The sequence below is a fragment of the Solanum tuberosum genome, unplaced genomic scaffold, assembly GCF_000226075.1.
Source record: "Solanum tuberosum cultivar DM 1-3 516 R44 unplaced genomic scaffold, SolTub_3.0 scf00590, whole genome shotgun sequence".
Classification (NCBI taxonomy): domain Eukaryota; kingdom Viridiplantae; phylum Streptophyta; class Magnoliopsida; order Solanales; family Solanaceae; genus Solanum; species Solanum tuberosum.
The window spans coordinates 219186-230084 of record NW_006239503.1 but is presented as its reverse complement, the minus strand read 5'-3'; the positions used below and the strand labels follow the sequence as shown (position 1 = coordinate 230084).

Genomic DNA, 10899 nt, shown 5'->3' with positions numbered 1-10899 from the left:
TTTTTTTAATGTAACTATAACCCCACACATACAGAACACACATACCCCACAGACACAACACAATACTCGACATATCTTTGTCTTCTTGGAATTAGGCCTGTAACCCCACACAGACACAACACAAGACCCAACATGAAGTTATTTTACCGTAACCCCACAATACAACACAACACCCAACTCGTCTTTGTCTTCTTGTATGTTTAAAAAGAGAATAGAACTCACACAAATATAATACCACCCAACCAAAAAATACTTTAGAATATACCATAGCAACATATGTGACAATATGAATATATGAATAACAAGTTACATACGAAGTTTGATATCTAACAGTACCATAACATAAACCCTAAAAAATAAGCATGAAGTTCCATTTCACTCAAAGATCGAAACCAATATTTAACAACATATCATGAACCCTACGAAATCTAAGTATAACAACAACAAAAAAACAAAATAAAATCAAGAAAAAACTAACCTTTGAACTCAATCACGATTCTTGATGACTTAGAAGAATGAAATCGACCCACATCCACACATGCACGACTGAAATCGAACACTAAGTACTAAAATCCAACATAGAAAATCAATTATGAGTCTGTAATCGAATTTCTGAAATTAATTTTTTGAAGATAATGTTCTTTCCCTTGTTCCTTTCTCTTCCTTTTTGGTAGAGTTAATTGAAAGTGGATAACTTACTTTTTAGAAAGTTGAAAAAGTGGGGCCTAACGCGTGTTGAACAAAACTTTCAACCTATCTGATTTATATTGCCACGTAAGCCGAAAAGTGGTAAAAAATTATTAAAAAATAAGTTCGGGGGGGGGGGGTAATAGGACCTTAGTAAAGGTTAGGTGTGTCTCAGGGATTCCGGGCATAGGCTGGGGGGGTACTTATGCATTTTCCCTATTTTATTCTAGAAGTAAGTATACAATGACTAAATCCTATGTACTTATATTCTCCTTGACTAACTAACTTACCTAACTTTTTGGTAACTAACTTCTTGAAGTAGTCCTAACTAACTCTCAACACTCTCCTTCTTTTTAACTATCTCATTACTCCCCCTCAAGCTAGGTGGTGTAAAAATATTTAATATCCCTAGCTTGGACAGTAGATAGTCATGTTGTGGCCTGTTGAGACCCTTGGTTAGCAAATCAGCCGGCTGATTATGTGTTGAAACATAAGTAATCTTAACCAGCCCTTGTTGAAGTTTTTCCCTGATGAAATAACAATCAATCTCAATGTGTTTAGTACGTTCATGATAGACTGGATTAGAGGCCAATAGAATAGCAGACTTGCTGTCACTATATACTTGAACTGGTAACTGAACCTCAGCCTTTAATTCTTTCAGCATTCCAACCAACCAAACTAACTCTGTCACAGTAGAAGCTAAGCTCTTATACTTAGCTTCAGCTGAGCTTCTTGAAACAATGGTTTGCTTCTTAGCTTTCCAAGACACCACAGACTCTCCAAGTTTAATCACATAGCCAGTCACAGACTTTCTTGTAAGAGGGCATGCTGCCTAGTCTGCATCACAATAAGCTGTAATTTCATTACTACACTTGCTAGATAGCAGTATACCTTGACCTGGCTGTCCTTTAATGTATTTGACAACTCTAAGTGTTGCATCCATATGAGACTTCTTTGGTTGATGTAGGAACTGACTTAAAGTTTGAACACTAAAAGAAATGTCTGGTCTGGTCATGTTTAAATATAGCAGCTTCCCAATCAGTTTTTGATAGGCACTTTGATCTGTTAGAGGCTCATCTTGATTCTGTCCAGTTTGATCATCATATTGCTTTGATGTCAACTTTACATTTACATCCATAGGTGTTCCAGTAGTCTTTGCTCCTGATAAACCAATTTCAGAAATAAGTTGAAGTGCATACTTTCTTTGATGCATGACAACTCCACTGTTTGACCTTACAAACTCTATCCCAAGAAAGTATTTCAACTCTCCTAGATCTTTCATTTTAAAACTTTGTTGTAAGGACTTTTTTGTTTCCTCCACCAGCTTTAAACTACTTCCTGTTATTAAAATATCATCCACATAAACCAAGATTATCGTAGTTCCTTCAGTTGTCCTCCTTGTAAACAAAGAGTGATCATACTGACTTTGCTTGAAATGCCGCTTCTATAGACTTTCTGCAAACTTATGGTTCCATTGTCTTGGTGCTTGTTTAAGCCCATACAATGATTTTTCCAATCTGCTTACCTTATTCATATTCTCCCCCTGATTGGAAAACCCTTGTGGCATAGACATATATATCTCATCCTCTAAATCACCATTTAGAAATGCATTATATACATCCATTTGATGTATATGCCAACTCTTGGACACAGCTAAGGCTAGAATGGTTTTTACTGTGACCATTTTTACTACAGGAGAAAAAATTTCTTTATAATCTATGCCCTCTTGCTGACTATATCCCTTAGCTACCACCCTTGCTTTATACCTTTCTACTTCTCCAGTTGACTTGTACTTAATCTTATAGATCCACCTACATCCAATAGCAACCTTCCCTTTAGGCAACTCAACTAGTTTCCAAGTGTTGTTATCTTGTAATGCTTGTATTTCAGCTTGCATTGCTTCAATCCACTTAGGATCTTTACTAGCATCAGCAAAGGAAGTAGGTTCAGTTAGCACAGAAGTTGCAGCAACAAACTCTTGGTAAGACTTAGATAAGTGACTGTATGAAACACACTTCTCTATAGGATACTTCACCTGTTTGCCCATATTTAAGGACACAAAATCTTTCATCCAAACTGGTGGATGAACTCCTCTAGTAGACCTTCTATTCACCACTGTATGAGGATCATTAGACATACAATCCTGTCCTTGAACTGTTTCCTCCACTATATCTTGTTCAATATTATCAGTCAAGTTTCTGTCTAATTCTGTATCACATTGAGTTTCTTGTACATCCTATGATTAACTTTGTTCTTGTCACTCATGTTATCATAGCCTAACTTCCATTCTACATTCAGCATATCATTATCCAAATGATTTACAAAAGGACCTTTTTCACTTTTATCTAAAACAGTTAAGAAAGGAAAGACTGACTCTCTGAATATCGTATCTCTACATTCAAAGAAGCTGTTGGAAGTCAAATCTAACAAAATATAACCCTTTTGAGTTTCTGAGTACCCCATATGTACTGCAGCCATTGTCCTGGATGCTAGTTTATCACTTTCAGTTAACACTTTAGCATAGCATAAACAACCTAATATTCTAAGATGAGATATCATTGGCTTAACACCATACATCCTTTCATATGGAGATTTACCTCTTAGAACTCTGCTAGGTATTCTGTTTATCAAGTAAGCAGCTTCAAGTACACACTGACCCCAAAACCTTATAGGAATATGGCCCTGAAACCTTAGCGCTCTAGTCACCTCTAATAGATGTCTATGCTTCATTTCAGCTACTCCATTTTGCTGTGGAGTATAAGGACATGATCTTTGATGTACTATACCTCTTTCCTTAAACAAAGTAGCACATACAACATTCATAAATTCAGTTCCATTATCAGACCTTACCTTCCTTACCACTTTGTCAAATTGTATCTTGACAAACTTCAGAAAATAATCTAAAGCTACACACACATCTGCTTTACTTTTTAACAGAAATAACCAACTCATCCTTGAGAAATCATCAACTACCGTAAGAAAAAATCTGTTACCATCAAAAATTGCCTGTTTGTATGGACCCCATACATCCAAATGAATCAAATCTAAAATTTGACTACTTTTAATACTACTAACAGGAAACAATATTTCTGGTTTGTTTTGCAAAAGGACATACACTACACTCATTTAGCACTTTATTCACTACTGAATTAACAGGAAAAACTTTACTCAACATTTGTGCAGATCCATGTCCTAGCCTCCTAGCTTCTTTTCAGGTACAGCAAATAACTGGTGCTTTAATTGATCTTTTGACAAATTCCTTAGCAGTAGGTACAAACCATCCTCCTCTTTATCAACTTCCCTCACCTTTCCAGTGTAAAGCTCCTGAAACACACAAAAATGAGGGAAGAAAGTGACTGAGCAATTTAACTCCTTAGTCACCTTACTCACTGATAGTAAGTTGTACTTGAACTCTGGTATGTGATAAACATTTGTAATCACACTTCTTGGAGATATGCTACATAATCCTGTATGAGACACATATGACACTTCCCCAGTAGGTAAATATACAGGTTTTGGCTCTTTAACCTTGATAATAGAATCACTAGTAAGCATAGCCAAGTTTGACACTATATGATTAGATGCCCCAGTATCTACAATCCAGACCTGACTATTTTCAGAAACTAACAAGACTTTACCTGCAGTATTAGCCTGAGTTTCATGCGCATGGCTTGAATCTTCTAATTTTTGTCCACCTCCTTGATTTTGCTTCAGCATTTGAAGAATTTGACTATACTGGTCTTTGGTGAAATTACATCCTTGTAACTGGTTTGAACATTCCTCTATATTACTCATATGATTTTTCACAGGTACATTAGTGTTACCTCCATAGTTGAAAGAAACTCTACCAGACACATCCTCATAATCATCCTTCCTTGAGTTGTTAACATCATTTCCAACCATGTATGCTCCAGTTCCTGTACTAGTATTCACTTTCCTTTTTGACTTGAAATCAGATGGATACCCAATTAGTTTATAACACTGATCCTTAGTGTGTCCCTTGCATCTACAAAAATCACACACCACTGGAAAGTTCCTCTTGAACTTGTTAACCCCTTGGGAACTAGAGCCTCCACCAGTTCTTGAGTACATTGCCATAGGATCCATTCCAGTACTACCCATAGAACTTAGGCCTATACTTGACCTACTAGAGGTCATTTTTTGACATTCATCATTTACTACCATAGCATAGACTTGATTTACTGTAGTAACAGGATTCATCAACAAGATCTGACTTCTTGCTTGTCCAAATGACTCATTCAATCCCATCAAGAACTGATACAATTTCTGGCGATTTAGATGATCCACAAAACCTCTTGCCTTTTCACAATTACATCCAGGAGGTGGTACCGAAGTCTCAAATTTATCCCGTAATGTTTTGAGCTTTGTAAAGTATACAGACATAGAATCTGTACCTTGTTGCAAAGTTGCAATTTCTTTGTATAGACTGAAGGTTCTTGATCCATCTAATTGATCAAACTTAAGTCATTCCACACAGCTTGAGTTGATGATGCAAAAGCTACTCCTCCTAGCAAACTTTTTGACACAGAATTTAGAAGCCATGAGAGAACAATGGCATTCACCCTTTCCCACTGACCTCTTAATTCTGCACTTACATCTGCTTGTTTACACGATCCATCTACCAAACCAATCTTGTTTCTTCCAAGTAATGCCAATCTAATCGACCTACTCCACAAAGCATAGTTCTCAATTCCAATAAGCTGGAATGAAATCAGATTAACCCCACTAATATCAGCAGGACTCAAGAACAGAGGATGACTATAATCAACCCCTTGACTCATCGACATAGCTGGAATGGAGCTTGGATTTCCAGAAATTCCACCAACACTACTGGTTCCAGTTGTCTGTTCACCAGTTACCCCTTGAGTCATGTTTGTAATCTTTCTTCTTCTTCAAATTGATTTCCGGAAGCTAAACTGAATTATCAAGACGAACAGAATTCTCTAGATTCTGATCTTCAGACGTAATACACAAAGACGAACAGAATTCTCCAGATTTTGATCTTCAGACGTAATACACAGATGACTTCTTTAAACTTTTATCACCCGCTCCGATACCATGAAGATATTCACTATGAATTATAAAAACAATAGAGTTGGAAAAGACGAAAGTATTTGTTATTTTATTCTTGAAGTAAGTATACAATGACTAAATCCTATGTATTTATATTCTCCTTGACTAACTAACTTACCTAACTTTTTGGTAACTACCTTCTAACTAACTTCTTGAAGTAGTCCTATCTAACTCTCAACACTTTCCTTCTTTTTAACTATCTCATTACTATGTGTAACAAAAAACTTCAACAATTGAATCATTTCTAAGTTGTGGAATGTTATGTAATTCTTGTTTTGCAGTGGATATATGTCACCAGAGTATGCAATGCACGGACAATTTTCAGTCAAGTCCGATGTTTTTAGCTTTGGAGTACTAGTCCTAGAAATTTTAAGTGGGCAAAAGAACACCTGTTTCAGAAATGGAGAATCTGTGGAAGACCTTTTAAGCTATGTAAGTAACTAAGTTAATTGATCAACTACATTTGAATAGTTGGAACCATCCTTATGCATCCAATTCTTTTACATTGTCGATGTATAGAGTTTAAACTCTGAATTATAATATTACAGGCATGGACGAACTGGCAAGAAGGAACAACTACAAATTTGATTGACCCCATGTTTAGGGGAAGTTCAGGACTGGTTCGTGACATAATGCGATACATCCACATTGCTTTATTGTGTGTTCAAGAAAATATTGGTGATAGACCAACTATGGCTGCAGTAGTCCTCATGCTCAGTAGCCTCTCTCTGAGTCTTCCCGTGCCTTCAGGGCCTGCATACTATACACACGACGATATTAGCCCAGAGATTTCACTTATTAAAGAGTACAATTCAAGATCGTCAGAACCTAGAGAATTAGCCAAAACTAAATCTATTTCTTCATCACGTAATGAGGCATCGATAACTGAGTTATACCCTCGTTAACATTCTTAGGAATAATACCTACTTTTCTGAGCTACTTTGTTATTTGTTCGAACTCTAATTAGTTTTGAATTGAGATTGATTACTCCGCACAAAAGGCAACTTGTTTCATATGTATTAGTTATTATTACACTAGTAATATAAGTTGAACTAGTATTGGAACTACCTTTATTATATTTGTTCTTGTAATCTGAAAACTCGAAGCATTTATATAGTCATGTCCTGCCACTTCACTGTTAAAATTCGGCATCGGAATAAGGGAGAAGAATCTAGAGTTGTGGAGAGGTTAGTAGAACACTCTAGAACTCCCTATATATTTTGAAAAAGACTAGAATTTCCAAGAACTTGTAGAGAATTCTAGATTAAGACTAAAGTGTAAATATTGTAGGGACTTGTAAAGTATTTATTATTTATACTTAGCCCCTAGGGAGTAGTATAAATAGAGGGCCTCTCATTTACAAATTCATCCAACAAAGTTGTAAGTAATCTTCCACAAACAATACAAAGCTTTCTTTCAAAGCTCTCTAAATATCTCTAAGTCTTTCTTGCATTCTCTTAGAGATCTAGTTTCAAAGAGGCTTACTTGAGCTTACAAAACCGTTCTTGCATTCTCTTAATGATCTAGTTTCAAAGGGCTTATTTGAGCTTACAAGATCGTGAACCGTTCTTGCATTCTCTTAACGATCTAGTTTCAAAGGACTTACTTGAGCTTACAAGATCATGAAAGATTCGTGAGTAAGTTGTCAAGTGCCACACGAAACATTAGTGAGACTCTAAGTCCGTGTATGTTGTCTAAAATCACCAAGACCAATAGTCTAACAATTTAGGTGATCTAGTTTCAAAGGGCTTACTTGAGCTTACAAGACTGTTCTTGCATTCTCTTAGCGATCTAGTTTCAAAGGGCTTACTTGGTCTTACAAGATCGTGAGTAAGTTGTCAAGTACCGCATGGAATATTAGTGAGACTCTAAGTCCGTGACAATATGCTGTCTAAAATCACCAAGACCAATAGTCTAACGATATAGGTTTCCGCTGTTAAGAATCTACACTTTTCATATGAAACTTTGGAGGTATTCTCTGCAAAACAAATTCTTGTATAAAATTTCCTTGTAATTCCCACTTTTCTTGAAGTGAAATTGGTGAGAACCCATTTATATTGCATTGACAACTTATTAAAGAGTCATTTGGCCATGAGAATTATTCGCTTTTCTTTGTGAAATAATGTTTTGTTTTATTTTAAAATTGGTGTTTGATTTTAAAACTTTAAAATCCAGTTAGGGTAGGATTCCAAAATAAGACAAGTGTTCCAAACTCGTTTTCCAATTCCATATTCACAATTTCCAAATAAAGACCTCTATTCTCTCCTTCGCAAAAAATATAACCAAGCAAAATGTGATCTTCAACCACAACTTCATAAATATATATAAAATTAAAATATTGGAATTTATGGCTAAATGTCTGCTAAATTGCACTAAAATAGTTTAAGTCAGAATATCTATAGCTTTGCAAATACGAAAGACTAAAAAACGTCAAAGTGTATAATAATAAATATTCTTATAAAGATCATGAAATCACATATTTTAAGAGTAAATTTTAGGAATAGCAAACATAAAAATCATATTAGCGCTCTATAGCTACAATTTTGCTATGGAGCATCTAATTTGTATAAATCGCAGCGATTTGTATAAATCGGGTGTCTGTGTTTATGAATTGCGTTTGTGTATGTATATGTTCTTTGTGTTAGGCTAGAGTGGCGAGCGAGATTAGAAGAGAGGGGAGAGAGGCGAGCGAGAGAGGGCAGGGAGTTGAGAGAGGTGAATTGTATATGTATATTGATTAGATAATTGTATATATGTCACTACTATGTATATGCATCAATGATTGTGTTTATATATTTGCATAAAATTTGAATTTGTAGACAATTGAATCGAGTTAATACACAATTGAATTGAGTTAAAACATTTGTATTTGTATATCAAATCTCTCTCTCGCTTATACAAACAAAATTTGTACATTGTATTTATATAATTTGTGTTTGTATAAAGCGAGAGAGAAAGCCAAAAGAGAACTGGGCAGAGAAAAATTTGTATTAGTATAATTATAAGTGCATAGGATAGAGAGATATGTATTTGTATTTGTATGTATAGTCTCACTCGCTTTATACAAACACAATTTATACATTTGTGTTTGTATAAAAGTGAGAGAGACAAGGGAGAGAATGAGAGTGTCGAGCGAGATACAGGGGAAAGAAGCGAGAATGACAATGTGTTTGCTACGTATTGAAATTAAATGAAACTGCAGCTATAACATTTATTTTGAATTAATAGTTTGCTATAATGCACAATTTTCCCTACTATAAATTATACAATGTATACTAATTTTTAATAAAACAAAACAAACATCAAACAAAAACTAATATCTACCTTGTACTTTTGCATTATTAGTTCTATACTTCTACATAAGGGTATCAAATGAGTGGGTTGGTTGAAATTAGAGATATTAAAATGAGTTGAAATAGAAATTGAGTTGGGTCTTGACTCGCCCAAGTTTATTTTGGGCTCAAATGGGCTAAAAATCAGATTGGCCTAAGACCCACCCAATTTGATCCGCTTAATCTCAATAATTTTAACATATTGTTATTTAACTTTTATAACCACAATTTGAAGTTACAAATGGATAGATAGATCCTAAAAGATATAAAATAGATAGTAATTAATACCTTCAATATAGCAACATACGTATCAATGCAAATAAAGAGTCTTAAAACCGGTTGAAATTGAAGATTGAATTGGGCTCAATTGAGGATTCTCTTAAAATGGGTTAAAACTTGAATGAATTGAAATTGAATTCAATTCTCAAATTATCTTGAGTCCAACTCTTAAAATTTTGGGCCGGTTGGATGCATTACTTATAGTTTGACTCTTTTTGACACCCCTACTTTTTTATATATTACTCCCTCTGTCCCAATTTATATGACTTACTTTCCTTTTTAGTCAGTCCCAAAAATAATGACACATTTCTATTTTAAGTAACAAATTAGCTATAAAATGTCTATTTTACCCTTAATGATATGATTTACAACCACACAAATTTCTATCATTCATTTTGGACCATAAATTTTAAAAGTCTTCCTTCCTTTCTTAAACTTCGTGCCGAGTCAAAGTACCTCATATAAAATGGGACAGAGGGGGTACTATCTATTATTTTGGCACAAAAAATTTTGGTACTTGAAAAGAAATAGTCCGAGAAGGTTCAATTGACCAAAATAAATTTCTAGATTGCAAGTTTATCGATATCAAATACATAAAAAGAACCAAATTCTTGTTGGGAATCATTTATGATTTAAAAAAAATGAATTATGAATTTTTATTGTCTTATTTATACTCTTCTTTAAAATCTACATATTATGTGGTAAAAGAGATTCCTAATATCTCATAGAAAAATAGTATGTATTGTAGAGTTTGAAGAAGAGTATTTGAATTTCATTTATTTTGATTTATTTATTTTTAATTAGAAAAGTGTGACTATGTTAATATTACTAGATTTCACTGCCATAAAACATATCAATAATTTTCTGTTCTTAAATAGAAAGTTAAATTTATCTAAATACTATACATAAGAAAGGGAAAGATAAATGCTGGGAAGAAAAAAATCATTGAAAGGTGTCCGCATGATTTTTAATGCTACTGAGGGAAGAGCTTCCACAAAAACGCGTAACTAGTTTCTTGGTAAAAAATTACTTTTTGAAAGTTTCAAAAAATAATTTCTCCTAAATTATCAACTCCCATCCTTTTCAATGTGTTTTTTTTTCAATGTCTTTCTATATTCCACCTTTTTTTCCATTGACTTCACAGATAGAAAAGTCAAGTAGTCATATTTAAATACTATTTTAATTTATAATATTCAATATTATCTTAAAACTTGTTAAATACCTCCGTTCACTTTTACTTGTTACTTATTCCTAAAATAAATTTTCATTTTTACTTGTCACTTTTGACATATCAAGAAAAGACAATAAATTTTTTTCATATTTTACCCTCAACATTAAATATTTATTTTCCAAATCATTTTCTAAAACATCATTTAATAGGGAATAGTTTGGTAAAATATCTATATCATTAATTATTTTCTTACTGGGTGTGCCAAGTCAAACCGTGACAAGTAAAAGTGAACGGAGGGAATAATATTTTATATAACAAACGAAGCATTTTATTAAC

The 10899-nt window shown here is 34.0% G+C and overlaps 1 protein-coding gene across 2 annotated transcripts in view; it reads left to right on the top strand.

The window, feature by feature from the left end:
- Positions 1 to 10899, top strand: part of LOC102603268 (cysteine-rich receptor-like protein kinase 10) — a 49743-nt gene that overhangs the window by 3410 nt on the left and 35434 nt on the right. Inside the window, exons 6-7 of one of the 2 annotated variants that reach the window (XM_006365821.2) lie at positions 6063 to 6213; positions 6330 to 6848. The exons of the other annotated variant lie outside the window; for it this stretch is intronic. Coding sequence (XP_006365883.1) covers positions 6063 to 6213; positions 6330 to 6686 — 508 coding nt within the window. The 3' untranslated portion in view covers positions 6687 to 6848. Of the gene's footprint in view, positions 1 to 6062; positions 6214 to 6329; positions 6849 to 10899 lie in introns of those variants that run through there. 2 annotated transcript variants of the gene reach the window in all.